This window comes from Pseudonaja textilis, chromosome 5 (genome assembly GCF_049901715.1).
Source record: "Pseudonaja textilis isolate UNSWEBS1 chromosome 5, rPseTex1.2, whole genome shotgun sequence".
Classification (NCBI taxonomy): Eukaryota; Metazoa; Chordata; class Lepidosauria; order Squamata; family Elapidae; genus Pseudonaja; species Pseudonaja textilis.
The window spans coordinates 70,245,530-70,266,307 of record NC_141994.1 but is presented as its reverse complement, the minus strand read 5'-3'; the positions used below and the strand labels follow the sequence as shown (position 1 = coordinate 70,266,307).

Here is a 20,778-nt window from a genome sequence, read left to right as displayed (position 1 = left end):
CTTCCCCAGCGTTGTTCTTCAGAGTCAATCCTAGATTGTTAGTGATAGGCTTCCATCAGCAAATGCCAACACCAAATCTGATTTATTTGCAAAGTTCTAGATTACCCCAATCATAATATTCCAGGTAGTACAGAAGAAACTAAAATCCACACGAACTAAAACCAGGTTTCGTCCCACAGTTGTCATGCACGCTTACCATATTTTGTTTTGGTGTGACTGGAACAGTTTTCAGGGCAATTTTCGGTGACCGGAATAGGGCCGAATAAATTGGGGCAGCATTCTAGTTTTGCGCACACCTTCCGGCAGAAATTGGAGACTTGGTCAGACGTACGAACTATCTTGACCATTGCCCTGTACGTTTTCCCACGGTATCTGTCATAGTGGGTTGCAACAACACAGCATACATTATAAATCAAGGTTTTGTGAGCAAGACTTATTTGCTCAATTGGATGTTATATCCTCACAAAGACAGCCCACAGGGATACAAACCAAGATTTGGGAAGGTTAATCTATTGCCATCTTAGAAAGGTTGGTACGTCCTAAGGTTCCTCCATCCTGGCTGCTATCTTGACTTTTTTTTTAACCATATTCTGCAGAAATTTCCCGTGCAAACTATTTCTTCATCAGATACAGAAACAATTTTTCCACAATGCAAATATTGGGCTGGGGAGAAACGTAGAAAATCGATAGCAGAAAAAGAGCCATCGTCCATCAAGTCTACCCTTCGACGTTTTATATTTTAATGTAAATTTAATGTAATTTTTTTCAATGTAACTCAGAAGGTAAGAGATGTATGTCCAACCATGGCAACTTTAAGACTTGTGTACTTTCAACTCCCAGAATTCCCCAGCCAGCCATTGTGTAATTAATATGATTCCGTCACTTTCTGGAAAATTTGCCCCCTGAATTCACTAAGGAATCCTTTGGCAACCTCCAAAATGGAACTGGAGCACTTGGTTTTCTTAAAAAAATAAGGCATCTTTGCCAGGCATCGAGCCCATAAGAAGGGCCAACTTGAGCTCACAGCCATCAAAGGGGTATCCTTTTCAATAACATCTTTTTTCAAGTATTCCACTGTGTGGTTGTTCCAATAACATTTTCATTTTGCCAGTCACACTGAGGTAGTTAAAGAAAAACACCCATCCAAACCTATTAGCTTGAAGAATTTAAGATGGTTAAAGAATTTAACCTTGGTTAAAGAATGGTTAAGAATTTAAGATAGTTTACCACTCTCTGGAACAGCAGAAATTCCCCTAGTAAAATTCATTTTGCTTTCCTAATTACATGTGACATTCCTGAAGTTGTGGAAGCAGGCAGGAAAAATCTCCAAAGGACCACTTTACAAAATAGCCTTGGAAAGAATGCACCAAACCTCTCGTTTGGAGCATAGACGCTATAACTGGTAGACCTTGACTTACAACAAGGGAGCCCTAAATTTCTATTCTTAAGCTAGATATCAACTCATAAAACATTCCTATGCCTGTTTTAGTAGTGGGAAAAAATGGGGGGAAGGGGAGAAGGAAGGAAATCTGGAAGAGCAGTATAGCAGTTTGAAAGTGAAAGTGCATTCCAACTCTTATCTTTAAAAGATTGTAACTAAAATACCAGAGCTTTTGCCTGCAAATATATTTAATTGGAGAACGTGAGTGATGAACACCCAGCCCGAGAACGTGTTCAATTGGAGAATGTGATTTATGACACACCCAGGGGGAGGGAGAAACAGACACAGGGGACTGTAAATTACGTGTGCCAGAGTTGGCTTCATACAGGGCAGTGCCAGTTTGTCGCCTCTAATAAATCCTTTGAAGTTTTTTGAAGTTTGGCTGGAGAATCATGATTTCATTAGAGTGATTTCTGGAATCCTAACACAAGACGATTGTTAAGTGAATCACTACAGTTGTGAAGTCAGTAACCCAGCTATTAGGTTGACTCAGCCTTCCACCCTTCCAAGGTGGGTAAAATGAGGGCCCAGATTGTTGGGGGCAAGAGGCTGGCTCTGTAAACCTCTTAAGAGAGTAAAGCACTGTGAAGCAGTATATAACTCTAAATGCTATTGCTATTAAATGAATCTGGCTTCCTTATTAACTTTGCTCAGTTGCCAAGCATTCAAATTTTAATCCTATGACCGTGGGGATGAAGCAATGGTCGTTAAGTGTGAAAAATGGTGCTCACTTCACAACTGCAGTGATTCGCTTAACAAAGGGACTGAGGCAAAATATATGTTTCATTTAACAAGAGACATTTGGGGCTCAATTATGTTCATAAGTCAGGGACTACCTGGAGTTTCTTCTATCTTCTTCAGGTAAAATAACTTTTGCCAACATCCTTTCTTCCCTGGCCCACCATTATGGATATATTCTTAAATAACAAACCGTCTGGCTTCTTCTTCCCTTTTAGAAACAGTCCTTACTTCGCTTTGAGATTCTCTTCCTGAAAGTTCCACCTGGGGTCACTGACACGTTGCAACTCTCGTAAAATGCTTCGGGGTTTGTAGGCAGAGTTGATCACCATGCGTAGAATCTGAGCAGAGCAATAACAACAACAAAAAAAAACCCCACCGGGCATGAAGCTATGAAGCTGAGCCAAAGAACATCAAGGACTCCATAGTTCAAGCTTAATACCAGCCCTATGAGGTAGGCCAGGTTAGGAAACAGGCACCTGTTGAGGTAATTTCCCATTAGGAGAATGAGCGCATACAGGGAGACGTATTTGAAAGAAGTGTTTGAATAATACACACACAGCACACAGATACACTGTACAGTAAATGTAGGTTTTTTACTTTCAGAAAGTTTTTAGCAAAGTTCAAAACAAGCAGTCCAAAGTCATTCACAGGTAAAATCAGTCAGTTTTCAGTCCAGGGATAATCCAATATCAAAGTCCAGTGTCAAAAACAGTTCAGTATCAGACTTACATCAAATCCATGAATACCAGTCAATTAGAAGAAACTGCAATATTCTTCAACAGAAGGAAAAACAGAGAGACTCACTCACACTCTCTTTTGAGACTAAGACTAAAACAACCCAGGTTTCTGGCTCCATCTTATGGCCGTTTGAGAAACCACACCCAATTACAGTTTTTGCATGCTCTTAAAAATACAGGATTAAAATGTCTATCTTGGTTTATATATTTCCATCCCAAATAACAGGTGACTTACATTTCTAACAGCACCACAAAAAAGCACTAGAAATTGAATAACAAAACAAAATAAACAGAATAAGTAAGTAAAAGTAAACAGAATAACAGAGTTGGAAGGGACCTTGGAGGTCTTCTAGTCCAACCCCCTGCTTAGGCAGGAAACTCTACACCACTTCAGACAAATAGTTATCCAATCTCTTCTTAAAAACTTCCAGGGTTGGAGCATTTACAACTTCTGGAGGCAAGTTGTTCCACTGGTTAATTGTTCTAACTGTCAGGAAGTTTCTCCTTAGTTCTAAGTTGCTTCTCTCCTTGATTAGTTTCCATCTGTTGCTTCTTGTCCTGCCTTCAGGTGATTTGGAGAATAGCTTGACTCCCTCTTCTTTGGGGCAGCCCCTTAGATATTGGAAGGCTGCTATCATGTCACTATTGGCGTGATAGCAGCATTGACAAACTATACTATATTAGTAGAATCTTGAAAACCTGAGAGTTCATTATTTGCTCTCCGACAAGCTCAGAGTAGCCTCTAGAAGTTTTGGCTGCTCCAACACTGGTGGTTTTTAAGAGACTAGACAAACATTTGTCTGAAATGGTACAGGGTTTCCTGCCTGAGCAGGGGGTTGGACTAGAAGACCTCCAAGGTCCCTTCCAACTCTGCTATTCTGTTATTGTTTTAAATTTTGCTAATGGCAGTTGCATAGATCCTCAAAGCTCATCTCAGTACTCGTCTGTGGCTGTGGTTATTGAATTCAAGATTTCTGCTGTGTCCCCTCTCTGTCTATCATTTTGTCTGCTTATTGTCAGACAGACTGTTAATCTCAGTTCCTCCTTCTAGCACTGATGATGTTACCTAGTTGGGTCATGAAACGTCTGCAAGGAAACAATCAAGCTCAGAGAGCACCATGGACCCTACAGATGTCGTTGTCATCCTCCTCATCCTCTCTGCAAATCCCACCCTCTTCTAGCACTGATGATGTTAACTAGTTGGGTCGTGTAATGTCTTGTAAGGAAAACAACCCAGCTCAGAAAGCACCAAGGACCCAATCATTCAACCCTGAGCGGTAACTATTCTCTTCCATCGACACCATTTGGGTTCCATACTCAGCAGCGGGTTGGTTTGGATGGCCTCCTAGACCCCTTGTCAGATCCATGTATCTGCCATCCTTCAGTGGAAGAAGTGTGTGTGTGGGGGGGGGGGAGTTGGTACAAGTAATCCTTTTTGATGTAACCTTCATATATTAAATCCTGCATTGAATCTGTATAACTTGCATATGATATAAAACTGGAGGAGTGGAGCCAGATGTCCAGAAACTTGTCACCTCTTGAAGAGATAACAAGATGAGAAGGAACCATAAAAATTCCAGCTCTGGAAGACACTCCTGGGAAGTCTGCTAAGATACTTTCCCAGAGAAGGGGAATGGGGGAATTAACATGTTGGTTCTTTGTTTGACTAAATCCACATCTGAATAAGGGGAGGGATTTTAACTTCCTTTTATCTTATGACTGTATGCCTGGGGATATCTTAGACTCCGCTTTGCCTAGTGTTGGGTTGAAATCCCTTTCCATAAAGGATTCCTTTGGAAACACCTGGTCTTCAGAAGTTTATTCTTTTCGATCGAAGGGAAAAAGTCCAGTGCTTACACCCCTTCCCACTTTCCCAGGATCCTTACCTCTTTAAGAACCAGGACGCATTTCCCGGGCCCAACAGATCGCGGCAGGTCTGCCAATCTGCCTTTGTTGAGATGTGGGCCTGAGAAACAGCGATGGTTGATGAAAAGGACGGGGCAGTTGTATCTCCCGTTGATGGTTCCTACAGGAGAGAAACCAGAAACCAAGTCCATCTTCCTCCAGAATCCCATCTGGGGCGCATTTTCTCTTTATCCTCCTCCTTCCCACCATCTTGGGACATAAACAACAACTGCGTTTATGGAGTTTATCTATTCTTTTCCATTTCCAGCCAACACGGCACCTGGGAATTACAATCCAGCATTGATTTTTTGGATATTTATTTATTTTTTTATTTATTTTTTAAATTTTTACAGATACCAGGTAAAGTGTATCCTTTGATACTGTACGCTATAAGACCATCGAGCGGCCAGGCATTTCTATTGCAGAGTAAGACCGTTGTTAAAATGAGTGGTGCCCCTTTCTCGCCACTGTGGTTGTGCGAATCCCTGCAGTTGTTTGGTTGTTAAGTAAACCTGGCTTTGCTGGTCATAAGGTCGCAAAAGCAGATCACGTGATTCCCGGGGACACTGCGACCATCGTAAATATGAGTCAGTTGCCAAGCGCCTGAATTTTGATCATACGACCACGGGGAAGCTGCAATGGCCGTGAGTGTGAAAAATTGGTCGCAAGTCACTTTTTTTTCAGTGCCATTGTCACATTGAAATGAACTAAATGAAACTAAATGAACTGACGTAAGTCGAAGACTACCTGTACTGCACCGGGAGTAACAATTCAAAAATACATATTTATTGATGCCGATTGAGGGAATGCAGTGTTTCTACTTTAGTATTTCAGATCTAAATTAGAAAAAGGATTGTCTTTTCCCTCAAACTCACCCATCACGCCCATCTGGGGAATGCAGTGAGGATTGTGAATTTTCATAATAGGCACTTCCGCTGGCAACCTAATACAAGACCAAAGAACAATAACGTGAAGTAAGATCATAAGCACCGTCACTTAGCATTCAAGTGGCCAGTCCCAATTGTGGTCACTAAACAAGGACTAATGATACTTGAATGAAGGGGGGTGGGAGGTGTTGTCCAGAGAAGAGATTAAAAGAATTGGCAGGCGCAACCATGTAATAAAAGCTGAAGACCACATTTAACAGATAATCAAGTGTTGGAAGGGACCTTGTAGGTCATCTAGTCCAACCCCCTGCCCAAGCGGGAGACCCTACACCATTTCTGACAAATGGCAGTTCAATCTCTTCTTGAAAGTCTCAACTGATGGTGCTCCCACAACTTCCGAGGACAACTTCTGTTCCATTGGTTGATTGTCCTCACTGTCATAAAAATTTCTCCTTATTTCTAGATTGAATCTCTCCTTGTTCAGTTTCCATCCATTATTCCTTGTCTGGCACTCGGGTGCTTTGGAAAATAGCTTGACCCCCTTCCTCCTCTCTGTGGCAGCCCCTCAAATATTGGAAGACTGCTATCCTGTCTCCCCTGGTCCTTCTCTTCACTAGACTAGACATGTCCAGTTCCTGTAACCGTTCTTCATATGTTTTGGCCTCCAGTCCCCTCATCATCCTGGTTGTTCTTCTCTGCATTTTTTCTAGAGTCTCAACCTCTTTTTTATAGTGTGGTGACCAAAACTGGATGCAGGACTCTAGGTGTGGTTTTACTAAGGCTTTATAGAGTGGTATTAGTACCTCACTTGATCCTGATTGTATCCCTCTGTTAATGCAGCTAAGGATTGCATTAGCTTTTTTGGCTGCCGCTGTACATGACTGGCTCCTATTTATCTGGTTGTCCACTATGACTCCAAGATCCCTCTCACAGTTACTGCTATTGAGCCTGGTTTCACCCAGTCCGCATGTGTCCTTTTGGTTTTGCTTGTCTAAGTGTAGGACTTTACTTTTCTCTACATTGAACCACATACCATACCTTAAAGTTGCTGAGAAACACTGGATGACTAGATGGATAAGTACATAAGGATTCCACGAGCTACAGGTCGTCCTCCATGTATGGCTACAATTACGAGCAGAATTTCCAACGCTAACTTAGGCTGCCGTTCATTGAGTTGGGGGTATCTGGTTCTTTGATTATTATTATTTTTTTGCTACAGGGGCTAGGCAGTCATTAAGTGAATCACACGATTGTTAAGCGAATCCCTGCTGGGTTTTCTTGACAGAAGCCAGCTGGGCAGGTCGATCAATCATCCCAGGATGCTTGTGACCATCATAATAACTATAAAGGTATCCTTCGACTTATGACCACAATGGAGCCCAACGTTTCCATTTAAGTAAGGCCTTTGCTAATTTGAGAGCTCTGCCCCATTTTGTGACCTTTCTTGCCACACTTGCTAAGTGAATCACTGCAGCTGTTAAGTTAGTAACAGGACTGTGAAATGAATCTGGATTCCCCGCTGACTTTGCTTGTCAAAAGATTGCAGAAAGGGGAACCGCAGGACCATCGTAACTACGAATCAGCTGCCGAGTGTCAGAGTATATTCATGGACTGGAATAGAGCACGGTATCAAGGCCAGTGAATGAATAGGCCTAGCAACTAAGTCAGCCAATGAGGACTGTTTGGAAACTGAAACTAGAAGTAGCCTAGGCGTGGCTCTGTATTAAGCTCTGCAGCTCCTAGTCTATTGAAAATGAAACTGCTTCTCTTCTCTGCTGTGTGTCTTGCTTGCCTGCTGAACTAAAGTGAAACTGATGTCTGTTTCTGAACTCTTGAGTTGCGGTTCTGCTCTGAACCAGTCTGTTTCTGTTTGAGTTTGCTCCATGCTGGAGAAATCTACAACTGGTATTGTAAAATTTACTTTATGTGTTTATAAAGAAGTTAAACGAAGCCTCAGCCATCTGTGTTTACTTTTCTGCCGCTGAATTTACGCTACAAAACTCTGAACCCCAAGCATCTGAATTTTGATCACATAACCATGGGGATGCCGCAACGGTCTTAAGTGTGGAAAAACAACCATGAGTCCTTTTTTTTTCAGTGCCGTTGTAATCTCAAACTGACACTAAACCAAAGCACAAAATTCCCATCGCTAAGCCATTAAGTGAGTTTTGCCCCATTCTTTCTTGCCATGGTTGTTAAGTGAGCACCACGGTTGTTAAGTGAAACTGACTTCCCCGTGGACCTTGCTTGTCAGAAGATCTCAAAAGGGGGGAAATCACACGACTCCAGAGGGCACTGAAACCATCATAAATGTGAGCCAGTTTCCAAGTGGCCGAATGTTGATCATGTGACCATGTGCTGCAATGAAAAACTGGTTGTAAGTCACTGGTCGTAAGTCACTTTTTTCCAGTGCGATTGTAACTTTGAATGGTTGTAGCAATAGCACTTAGACTTACATACCACTTCACAGTGCTTTACGGCCATCTCTAAGTGGTTTTTCAGCCTCTTGCCCCCAATAATCTGGGTCCTCAATTCACCCACCTCGGAAGGATGGAAGGCTGAGTCAAGGTTAAGATCAAACTGAGGTTAGGATCGAACTGCTGGCAGTGAGCAGTGAATAACCTGCAATACTGCATTCTAACCACTGGGAAGAGAAGGAAGGAAGGAAGGAAGGAGGGAAGGAGGGAGGGAAGGAAGGAAGGAAGGAAGGAAGGAAGGAAGGAAGGAAGGAAGGAAGGAAGGAAGGAAGGAAGGAATAGCAATACCAACAAGACTTATATACTACTTCACAGTGCTTTACAGCCCTCTCTAAGCAGTTTGCAGAGTCAGCCTCTTGCTCACAACAAATCTGGCTTCTCATTTTACCCAGCTTGGAAGGACGGAAGGCTGAGACTTTGAGCCTGGTAAAATTCGAACTGCCAAATTGTAGGCAGCCGGCAGTCAGCGGAAGCAGCCTGCAGTGCTGCACTCTAACCACTGCGCCACCGCGGCTCAGTGTAAGTTGAAGACTACCTGTGTATCAATGGGCCCCTTGCAATATAGTCAGGCATTTCTATCTTAGAGCACCTCTTTTTGTCTACATGATAAAACTGTGATGTAATTGACATTTTAAGGGCGTACTCACTGCTTTTCCGGCTGGACGATTGCAATCTTTCTCTTCCTGTGCACTGGAAAACGAGAACGAGGACAAAGGTTAATCTGGCAATGTCAATTTGCAAATGTACAGGGTGTGTGCTTCCCTGCAGGAAAATTAAAGATTTCTCTCGCCCTTTTCAAATGTGCAGGTAGTCCTCAGCTTATGACTGCAATCAAGCCCAACGTGTCTCTTGTTAAATGAAATGTGTGTTAATGGGAATTTGGCCCTTTTTTTTAACAACCTTTCTTGCCAGACTCGTTAAGTGCCTCTCTGCGGTCGATAAATCAGTAACCCGGTTGTTAAGTTGAATCCGGCTTCCCCATTGACTGGACGTGTCCAAAAAGGTCACAAAAAGGGATCATGTGACCTTGGGACACAGCAACGGTCATAAATAGGAACCGGCGGCCAAGCATCTGAATTTTGATCACATGACTGTGGAGATTCTGCATAGGCCGCAACTGTGGAAAAACGGTCATAAGTCACTTTTTTCAGTGCCTTTGTCACTTCAAACAGGCACTATTTAACTCCGGGTGGGTGGGTGGGTTGAGTCTGTCTACCGAGATGAGGTAGACTGGTTGCTTTCGTGGTGTGGAGACCATAACTTGGTCCTCAACACCAATAAGACCAAGGAGCTGATAGTGGATTATATAGAAGGAACAGATCAGACCTCCAGCCCTTGCTTATCAATGGAGACTGAGTGGATCAAGTGGCCAGCTTTAAGTTTCTGGGTGTTACCCTAAAAGAGGACCTGACCTGGGGGGCTCACATTGCAGCCCTGGTCAAAAGGGCCCAGCAGAGATTATACTACCTGAGACTTCTCAGAAAACTACAACTGAATGAAAAACTGCTGGTGACCATCTACTGCTACACCATAGAGAGTATTTTAATTTACTGCACTTCTGTATGGTTTGTCAATTGCACAGGGGCAGATAGGACAGCACTCAGAGAGTTAACGTCATTGCCCAGAAGATCATTGGTTGCCCTCTCCCCTCTTTGGAAGAGCTTTATAGCTCCCGCTGCCTTAAGAAAGTTCAAAACATTCTCAAAGATCCATTTCATCCTGGGAACCCTTTTGTTGAGCTATTACCATCTGGCAGATGTTACAGGGTAAGAAAAAACAAGGACAAATAGGCTGAAAAACAGCTTCTATCCCAGGGCAGTAGCTCTTTTGAATTCTACTGTTGTTGTGGTTCGCCGGCAGCAGGTGTGGACAGCTGAGGTCTCAGAGAGCGAGGACTCAGATGCAGGGCCTGCGTGTGATGCAGGGATGGAGCCAGAACCATCAGGGAGTACAATGCTGCCTTTGGAGATTGTGGAGGCTGGCAGCAGTGATGAAGAGGCCCCCGAGGAGCCCGTGCCCAGCATGCGTGCGCACAGGGCTGCTCAAAGGAAAGAGCAGCTGCACTAGCATGGGCGATTCGGGAGTAAGGCTGGAAGGTAATGGCCCCTCCCTGAGAAGATAAAAGCCAGCTGAGAAACCGGAGTTCTTTGAAGAAGACAAAGAAGTTAGATATTCGAGCCTAGTGGACATTAGAATATCTGGGTTGGTGTTTGGAGACTCTTTGATTTATTGTTAGGAACTTTATCTGTTGTTCTTGGCAGCCTTGTGAAAACTTGGCAAGACTTTCTTGTCAGCAGCTAATTAGTTCGAAGCAGCCTTTTATATAGGATTCATAAATGAAACAGTAAAAGGTTGTGCTGGTACCTTTGTCTTGTGTTTATTCTCAATGAACCAGGTTTGGGTCAGAACAATTGTATATAGTAAACTGAAGATGGTATTTAATTTCGTTGTACGATGTGCAATGACAATAAACTAAACTAGACGGTTGAAATTCAAGGACTGCCTGTATAGTCTTAGACAATGCATTCAGAAGACAATGTGTTCATTTTTAAGTAGAGGCCAAACAACGGAATGATTATTGCAAAACTTAGCAATCGAAATTTGCTCTTCCGGGTACCTACCGGTGTTTTTATGCGGTGCCCAGAGTTTGTAACCATTTGCTTCACACCAGCCCACAGGGAAGATGTCCATTGATTCCACATCAACTATGTATTCGGAAGAAGGTACATGAGGAAGACCTATGGAGACATTAGAATGCATTAGAAACACCAGAAATTAATTAAAAGGGATTAGATGTCTTTATAAAGCAATAAGAGAAACTAGTGTAATAGACATGCTGAATATTACTTATATATATGGGAATGTGATTATTATTATTATATTGTTATACTGTTAAGAAGAATATTATTAGTAATTGTTAAGCACATGAAATATGTACCTAATCGACACACAATTGAAATGGAATGGATTTATTGTATGTTAAAAGAAAGAAATAATAATAATTTTTTAAAAAAATAAAGATATGCCAGAAAGGCAGCAATTTGGTGGCAAAAAGAAAAGGCACAGATACATCCAGGTGGGGAGAAGAATTCGTGCCCTCCTGTCATGCCCATGTGGGAGAAGCCAAACAGCTGACAGGGAGTGGGAGGGAAGAAAGGATAGAAGGATGAAAAGAAAGAAAAAGAAAGAAAGAAAGAAAGAAAGAAAGAAAGAAAGAAAGAAAGAAAGAAAGAAAGAAAGAAAGAAAGGAGGGAGGGAGGGAGGTTGGGAGGAAGAAAAAAGAGAGGGAAGAAAGGATAGAAGGAAGGATGAAAAGAAAGAAAGGAGGAAGGGAAGGAAGGAAGGAAAAAGAGAGGGAAGAAAGATAGAAGGAATGATGAAAGAAAGAGAAAGAAAGGAGGGAGGGAGGGAAGGAAGGAAGAAAAAAGAAAGAGAAGGAAGGATGGATGGAAAGAAAGAAAGGAAAAAAGGAAGAGAGAGAAAGAAAGAGGGAGGGAAGGAAAGATGGAAGGATGGAAGGAAAGAAAAGGCAGGGATGGAGGTAAGGAAGGATTGAAGGAAAGAAGGACTGGGAGGAGGGAGGCAAGGAGGGAGGAGATGGAAGGGGGAGGGAGTGAAGAAAGAGAAAGAAAGAAAGGAAGGAAGACAGAAAGAAAGGAAGACAGAAAGAAAGAAAGCTTCGGGAATTCAGCAGGAATCAAACAGGGCAGGATTTCCCCTGCAGGCCGTCTTCTAATGTACCTTCAAAAGAGAGCCACATTAGCCGGCCTTTTACGGAATTAACAGACGCCACGCAGATCTCAGCCGGATTCTGGGGGTTCGCTGCTTCCAGCATCATGTTTTTCATAAAAGCTCGACTACAGGAAGCCTGAATGGCATCAACAGAAAACACAGAAAACAGAACATAGAATGACGCAGTTGGAAGGCAACTGGGCGATCTCCGGCTCAGGCAGGAAATTTTATGCCATTCTGAACAAACGGTTGCCCACTCTCTTCTTTTTCATTTCCCTGCCAGCTCAGTTCGCCAAACGGGGTCGTCTAACCCTGAAAAAAATCCACTCATCACTCATACTATAACCTCGATACAGAACAGAGGTCTCCAACCTTGGCAACTTTAAGACTTGTGGACTTCAACTCGCAGAATTCTCCAGCCAGCTATGCTGGCTGAGGAATTCTGGGAGTTGAAGCCCACAAGTCTTAAAAAGTTTGAGGCCCCCCTGGGATATACAGTCGGCAGGGAGCTGCTACATAAGCTGGAAAAGAGAGACTTTTTTTTGCTTCTTAAAATCCCTAATCCACCCCTCCCTCAAGAGTTGGGAACTTCAGCTGCTGTGTTGGGGCTGCGGATGAAATGCCAGTTTTAATGCTTGTTCTAATTACTTTGGGCTGCTGATGATCTAGATGTATCTTCCTCTGCACGTGTTTCCTTGTTGGCTTCTCCTATTCTAATTCTGAAAAGAGGAAGGAAAGGAGGGAGGGAGGAATTAGGGGAGGGAGGACGAAGGAAGGGGAGAAATAGAGGAAGGAGGGAGGGAGGGAGGAAATACAGTAGGGGAAAGAGGAGGAAGAAAGGAGAAATAGAGGGAGGGAAGGAGGAGGAAGAAAGGGGAGAAATGGAGGAAGGAAGGAAATAGGAGGAGGAGGAAGGAAGAGGAGAAACAGGGGAGGAAGACAGAAGGAAATAGGAAAGGGAAGAGGAAGGAAGAGGAGAAACAGGAGAGGGAGGGAGGGAGGGAGGGAGGGAGGGAGGGAGGAAAGAAAGAAAGAAAGAAAGAAAGAAAGAAAGAAAGAAAGAAAGAAAGAAAGAAAGAAAGAAAGAAAGAAAGAAAGAAGGCAGGCAGGCAGGCAGGCAGGCAGGCAGGCAGGCAGGAAGGAGTGTTGTGACCGCAGCCTCTTTGACCTTAACTTTCTACAAAAGTGATTTTGTAGAATACATAAATGAGGGTGAAGGACCATTAATGGCAATGGGCACAGGACAAGAAAGATCCCAATGCAGTGAAAAGAAAAACCAGAACTTACATTTCTAAAGAAGCCCTCAGGAGCTGCCTCTGCTCCGCACTGCTTCTGGTAATCCGCCCAGTCGAAATCCGGATTAGAATAACCTGCGGGAAATCCCAGGAAACAAATAAAGTTCATTTTCTCTCGTTTTGTTTGGGTGAAGGCAGAAGTGGACATTGGTTTATATGTATATTCCCGTGTACCGTAGGGCAGACAACTTTGCCCCTTATGGCCTCTCCATTTTGAGTAGGGAAAGGGGCTGGTCTCCTTCACGGTCTTGCTTCCTCGCCCGCCAAATGGAAATCTCTATCTTGAATTTCTGCCTGGTCTGCTTCCAACCTGGGCCTACGTGCCCTCAGCTTTCAAGTATGAATAGTTCATTGCTTTGGAAATTGCACTCGTTGGGATGAAGCCGCAGTGAAAAGCCAGATGCCCCTCGCAACACACCCAACGCCAACACAGACATACGCCCCTCTCCGAGCAGAGAGAGTGAGAAAAATCTGCCCCACAGCTGTGAACGCTTAAGGAAAAAGAAGTCTATAAATCGAGCTGTCGACAATATAAATGGTGTCCACAGAGCACTTTCATATGGTGGGAAAATTAATGGATATTAATTTTCTGGCTGGCATGAAATAAAACATGTCTTTTTTTTCTCCTTAGGGAAGCTAAACAGCTCTTCTAACCGTACATTAATGTGTACATTAAACATAATGTGTACGTCTCTCTCCAATTATTCATCTATATTAGCCATGTCTTGGAACAAGAAGGAGAAATTCCCTTAGAAGCCAGAAGGCTGTTCTAATGCAGCAACATCGATGGTTTTTATATTGCTCTAAAGATTTAACTTTTCAGACAAGAAGCAAAGGGCTATGAAACGGCATAGGAATTCCATGCCTGAGCAGGGGGTTAGACTAGAAGACCTCCAAGGTCCCTCCCAACTTTGTTATTCTATTCTATTCTATTCTATTCTATTCTATTCTATTCTATTCTATTCTATTCTATTTTGTTCTGTACTGTTGTTCTGTTCTGTTCTATTCTATTCTACTCCTATTCTTCTATTCTATTCTATTCTATTCTATTCTATTCTATTCTATTCTATTCTATTCTATTCTATTCTATTCTTCTCTATATTCTATTCTTCTCTATATTCTATTCTTCTCTATATTCTGTTCTGTTCTGTCCTGTTCTATTCTATTCTATTCCTCTCTATATTCTGTTCTATTCTATTCTATTCTATTCTATTCTATTCTATTCTATTCTATTCTATTCTATTCTATTCTTCTTCATATTCTGTTCTAATTCTATTCTGTCTCTCTCTGTCACTCCTCTGCCATTGAATGTTAAGCCCACGATAGCCTTAATTTTACCTCCCTGAATTTGTAACGCCATATTGACTTCTGAACAGAAATTCCTTGGCGCTTCGTAGCTGAAGGGACATTTTGGACATATAATTCCAAGGTTTGGGGGTTTCTCTTCAAGCACCGCACCGAAATAGGTTCCACGGTGTTTGTAAAAAAAAAAAAAAACCACACCAACCTATAGAATGCAGAACTACAGCGTTGGAAGGGACTTGGAAGGTCTTCTAGTCCAGCCCCCCTGCTCATGCAGGAGGCCCTATCATGTCCTTCTGAATACATGGTCGTGCAATCTCTTCTTTAAAATACTCCAGGGATGGAGCGTCCAGATAACTTCTGGAGGCACTGATGATGCAACCCCGCCCCCCGCCAAATCCAGGCCCATTCTGCAAGGCCAAGACAAACCTTTGGGAGGGGTGAGATGAACTCCATTTTTAAGGCACCACTGCACTGGCAGGAGGCCCAAGGAATCGGCATGGCAGAGCCTTGACGTGCTGCATGGTTCAGGACGGAGATCGTCCAGAGTGACTTGCACGAAATGGTGGTTGAAAACCTACAGGGGAAGCAAGTGGAGGAGTTTATTTATTTGCAGCCCACTTATATTATTTTCGCAAATAACTCAAGGCTGAAATTACATCCAACATATTTTCCTCCTCCTATTTTCCTCGCAACAACGACCTTATGAGGTTGGTTGGGCTGAGGGAGAAGGACCAGCCCAAAGTCACCCAGCTGCCTTTCGTGTCTAAGGCAGGATGAGAATTCAGAATCTCCTGTCAATTGGCACCAAAGTCATCCAGCCAGCTTTCATGCCTAAGGCGGGACCAGAACTCCCAGACTCCTGGTGATTGGCTCAAAGCCACCCAGCTGCCTTTTGCGTCTAAGGCAGGACTAGAACTGGGAATCTCCTTTTGATTGGCCCAAAGTCATCTTGCCGGCTTTCGTGCCTAAGGTGGGACCAGAATTCACAGTCTCCTGGTGATTGGCTGAAAGTCACCCAGTTGCTTTATGTCTAAGGCGGGACTAGAATTCACCATCTCCTGCTAATTGGTCCAAAGTCACCCAGCTGGTTTATGGTTAAGGCAGGACATGAACTCACGGTCTCCCATTTTCTAATCTGGTGCCTTAACCACTAGACGAAACTGGCTGCCATTTTTATTTATTTATATCCCATCCCTATTATTATTGTTTTATAAATCTCAAGGCAGTGAATACACACAATCCTTCCTCCTCCTATTTTCCCCACAACAACAATCTTGTTGAGCTGAGAGACAGTAAATCAGCCAAAGTCACCCAATCAGCTTTCATGCCTAAGGCGGGATTAGAACTCCCAGTCTCCTGGTGATTGGCTCAAAGAATCCAGCTATCTTCCATGCCTAAGATGGGACTAGAACTCCCAGTCACCTGGTGATTGGCTCAAAACACCCAGTCAGCTTCCATGCCTAAGGCGGGACTAGAACTCCCAGTCTCCTGGTGATTGGCAGACACCCAGTCAGCTTCTATGCCTAAGGCAGGACTAGAACTCCCAGTCTCCTGGTGATTGGCCCAAAGACACCCAGTCAGCTTCCATGCCTAAGGCGGGACTAGAACTTCCAGTCTCCTGCTGATTGGCCTAAGGCAGGACTAGAACTCCCGGTCTCCTGGTGATTGGCCCAAAGACACCCAGTCAGCTTCCATGCCTAAGGCGGGACTAGAACTCCCAGTCTCCTGGTGATTGGCAGACACCCAGTCAGCTTCTATGCCTAAGGCAGGACTAGAACTCCCAGTCTCCTGGTGATTGGCCCAAAGACACCCAGTCAGCTTCCATGCCTAAGGCGGGACTAGAACTCCCGGTCTCCTGGTGATTGGCCCAAAGACAACCAGTCAGATTTAATTTATAAGACGTAATGGAGCCTGGAATTTCCATCTTAAGTCATGACAGCGATAAGCCGAGGCTTTCCCCTTTCCAGACCCTATTTTACGACCTGCTGCAGTCATTAAGTGAACATGAAGATTGCTAAGTGAACCAATGTATTCCTATGGGTATTTTTGCCCAGAAACTGACTAAAAAGGCTAGAAAGTGACAAAAAAACGTTGTAATTTGCACTCTCATGTGACCAAGTGTGAAATATGGTCACGAGTCCCCTTTTCAGTACTGTTGTAACATTGGACGGTCACTAAGTGAATTGTTGTATGTCAAGGACTACCCGCATTGTGGTTGCGTGAGAAAGGAAAATTTCCCGAATTTCCACCAACCTTCTCCATGCTACTCAAGAGACAGTTTTAGGAACTCTAGAGATAAAATCAGAGCAGGGGTCTCAGAAGAGGTCAACTCCTGGATGGATGGATGGAACAAATCTATGTTGCCTCTGGAGTGCCCCTAGGAGACCTCAAACCTACATGCCTTGCCTTGACTGTGGAAGATCTGGTTTTAATTCTTTAATTTAATCCCATTTTGGATTCCTCACCTTAGTTATAGTAGCTGGGCAAATCGCGGCTGGTTCTTGTTGATCCACTGCTTCCAACTTCATCCCTGCCGTGAACGAGTGGTTCCTCAAATCAGCATGATCCTAGGGAAAAGACAAGCTGATGCTTTGGTCCATCCTGCCAGGGACAGGCCACTCAGGTAAAGCCCAAATTATTAACCTCACCCCTTTCCTAAGAGGTCTGTAGGGGGCGTGCATAAGCGCACCAACGTGCCTACCGTCCCTGTCCTATTGTTTCTTTTATTTTTCTGATACGTACCCATTTCATGTATTCATAACTATGTATATACTTATACCTATTATCTTGTAAGCGACTGACAAATTAAAACAAATATTTTTTTTAAAAAAAAGTTGCATTAACAGAGGGATTCAATCAAGATCAAGGGAGGTATTAATACCACTCCATAAAGCCTTAGTAAGACCACACCTAGAGTACTAACCCTAACCCTAATCCAGTTTTGGTCACCAGACTACAAAAAAGATGGTTGAGACTCTTTTAGAAAGAGTGCAGAGAAGAGCAACCAGGATGATTAGGGGACTGGAGGCTAAAACATATGAAGAACGGTTGCAGGAACTGGGCATGGCTAGTCTGGTGAAGAGAAGGACCAGGGGAGACATGAAAACACTCCTTTAACCTCAAACTATCCACTATTGACCTCACCCCATTCCTAAGAGGTCTGTAAGGGGCGTGCATAAGCGCACCATCGTGCCTACTGTCCCTATCCTATTGTCCCCATTTATTCATACCTATTTCCTGTATTCTTACTCATGTTTATATTTATACCTATTATCTTGTAAGTGATTGACAAATAAATAAAATAAAATGAATAAATATCTCAGGGGCTGCCACAAAGAAGGAGATGGAGTCAAGCTATCCTCCAAAGCACCTGAGGGCAGGACAAGAAGCAATGGGTGGAAACTCATCAAGAAGAGAAGCAACTTAGAACTAAGGAGGAATTTCCTGACAGTGAAAACAATTAATCAGTGGAACAGCTAGCCTCCAGAAGTTGTGGATGCTCAAACATTGGAGGCTTTTAAGAAGAGGTTGGGTAACCATTTGTCTGAAGTGGTGTTGGGTTTCCTGCCTAGGCAGGGGGTTGGACTAGAGGACCTCCAAGGTCCCTTCCAACTCTGTTATTCTATTCTAACTCTCAGAATTCCCAGTCAGCATGGGGAATTCACAGGTCTTAAAGGTGCCAAGGTGAGGCCCCCTGTATGTGTTTGTGTGTGTCTGTGTGAAAGAGAGAGAGATAGAGAGGGAGGGAGAGAGTGGGGGGGGGAGGAAGAGGAGGAAGAAGAGGAGGGAGGAAGAGGGAGAGAGAGAGATTGAAAGAAAATTTAAGAAAGGAATATCTACCATTTCCATGCTAAATTCTCCATTGCTAGTTTCAAATCTGGAAATCAAAGGAGGATGGCAGGGAAGCAATTTAAATGGCTCAAAGAAGAAACAATGGTTTATTAAGCAGAAATCAGGGTTTATTAAGGTTTACCTTAAAGACTTCCATGGGAAGGGATCGTTTTTCTGCCTCGGCCAGGGCCGTGTTTAGTGCTGTTCTCCACTCAGACGCAATCTTGAGAGAAGAGATTTCTGCAGTAAAAAGCATGGGAAATTCCCACAACTGATTAAGCCAGCTGCACATATTCGATGTTCCTGCATGCTGATATGGGCGATCCTCGACTTACGACCAAAATTGACCCCAAGATTTCTGTTGCTAAGTGAGACACCTATTGAGTTTTGCCCTATTGTATGACCTTCCTTGCCACAGTTGTTTAGTGAATCACTGCAGTTGTTAAGTGAACCTGGCTTCCCCAAACCTTGCATGTCAGAAGGTTGCAACAGGGGATCCCCATGATCCCCGGGACATTACAATTGTCATAAGTGTGAGTGGGTTGCCGAGCATCTGAATTTTAATCGCGTGACCATGGGGGGAAGGCTGCAATGGTCGTTAAGTGTGAAAAACAGTCATAAGTCACTTTTTTCAGTGCTGGCATATCTTCAAATGGCCTCTGAATCATCTTCTTTTAACGATCCCATAATCCCTTGCGGGGTGGAGACTTGGCAACTGAATGGAGCTGAATGTTTACTGGCCGGATGCCCTTCCTGTCACCAATGCGGAGTTTTGTTCAGCAGATATATTCTCATTGTGCCCACGGGGAGAAATATCTGACTCTACCCAGGTGTCATGCCCCAGTTGGAGTTTGACTCTGAGGGAGAGATGGAACAGCTGACAGGGAGTGGGAGTGTGGCTCAGGTGGTTGTGGAGGAAACTGGGGAAGGGCACAAGACGGCTGGGCATTCAGAGGAAGACCCAGGCCCATCCCCTCTTCATCCTAGGGCACGCAGGGAGGATAAGGGAGAAACGTGAGTGGTGTGGTCTACAGGGGAGGAAGGGGCCCTGATCCCCTTTATGGGCTGCCGTTGGGAGGACTGGTTAAAAGGACAAACTGCGCATGCAAAGTTGCTGGAAGCGAAGTGTGCATTATTCTTGTCGGAGCTTATCTGTGTTTTGGCTTCCTCCCAACTGGTTGCTGCGTTACTGGTAGAAGTCTGCAATTAATCATCCTGGATTAATTATTAATTAATTATTAATTAATTATTAAGTATTAATTCCTTCAGTGTGGTTTGTGTTAATTTTGAATTAACTTTACTTTGGGTTCGGACTGCATTTACTCCTTCCGTAGACTGTTTTCTTTAAGAGTTTGATATCCTGCCAGGGATAATTGAACATTGGGGCCAAGTTGGAGGCATTAAAGGGACTTTATTCTATTTTTGCGACTTGGTTAATTTTGTGTCACGTGCCGGGTCATCACCCCAGGATCGAACTCACAGCCTCCTGATTGTGAGGCGAGTGCTCCACCTCTAGGCCACCGCACCACTCATCCAATGGTCACTAAATGAACGGTTGTAAGTTGAGTATTAAATCTTTATATTTGCACTTTTCATAAACGACTGGCTATAAAGTCTCCTTTGAACTGAACCAATCCTGTGGGGTTTCAGGTGAGAATTCCCTTGTAGTATTTTAAGCAAAATGAACTCTTTCCAAGTAAATTTGGACATTTTTTTTCCCTTTAACGGGTTCTCCTTAGCATTGTTTAGGACGTCACTGCTCCAAGCCACATCCAGAAAGAACCACGATGGGAAAGTAAAAGGGTTATTTGATTTGAGGAAGCCTGGCTCGTCTCTGTGGAGAAAGAGAAGTCAATTTATTTGTTAATGAAGAGGAAAAAGCTCAGATGCCTGGCACTTTGCCCTAAATGAGCTTTTATTGTGTATCATGCTGGCCTTTTCACAGCCGCTCCGATGCAGCTCGTTTTGGTGAGAAAAACAGGCCTCAGCTGAAGCCATAATCAGGGTTGGTCTCAACCCTGGTGATTTTTAAAAACCGTGGACTTCAATTCCCAGAATTCCCCAGCTGGCCAGGCCAGACAGGCTGCCTGATGTTAAAAAACGGGAAAAGAAAACTCGGCAAAGCAAAGTCACACCACTTTAAAATCCATATTGTTAAGACGTGAGACAGCTGCTTAAAATAACATTAGGGAGACTTAAAGACTTCCTTGAATCAAGTTCATCTCTTTACTTTATCTTTTTTAATAAGACTTTATTAAAAGTTTCAAAAGAAGATGGATGATCGCAAAGAGATATTCCTCTGTTTCTTCCAGGAAAATTATAGCCCTAGGGTGCTGCTTACTCCTACACAGAGCCCGCTAAATTTAGTCCTGCTTAGCTTTTCAAGATCAGCCAAAGATGTCTAGATGTTTTCTTTGCCTGAAATGA

General features: G+C 43.5%; 1 protein-coding gene across 2 annotated transcripts in view; it reads right to left on the bottom strand.

The window, feature by feature from the left end:
* The window catches only part of SFMBT2 (Scm like with four mbt domains 2), a 51,466-nt gene that overhangs the window by 8,510 nt on the left and 22,178 nt on the right, over positions 1–20,778 (bottom strand). For both annotated transcript variants that reach the window (XM_087935321.1, XM_026721583.2), the window contains exons 7-17: positions 18,494–18,591; positions 16,986–17,087; positions 14,947–15,094; positions 13,208–13,290; positions 11,930–12,056; positions 10,810–10,926; positions 8,836–8,878; positions 5,700–5,767; positions 4,806–4,945; positions 2,411–2,520; positions 197–372 (exon numbers count right to left, since the gene is read on the bottom strand). In XM_087935321.1, the coding sequence (XP_087791447.1) occupies positions 197–372; positions 2,411–2,520; positions 4,806–4,945; positions 5,700–5,767; positions 8,836–8,878; positions 10,810–10,926; positions 11,930–12,056; positions 13,208–13,290; positions 14,947–15,094; positions 16,986–17,087; positions 18,494–18,591 (1,212 nt within the window). The remainder of the gene's footprint in view (positions 1–196; positions 373–2,410; positions 2,521–4,805; positions 4,946–5,699; positions 5,768–8,835; positions 8,879–10,809; positions 10,927–11,929; positions 12,057–13,207; positions 13,291–14,946; positions 15,095–16,985; positions 17,088–18,493; positions 18,592–20,778) is intronic.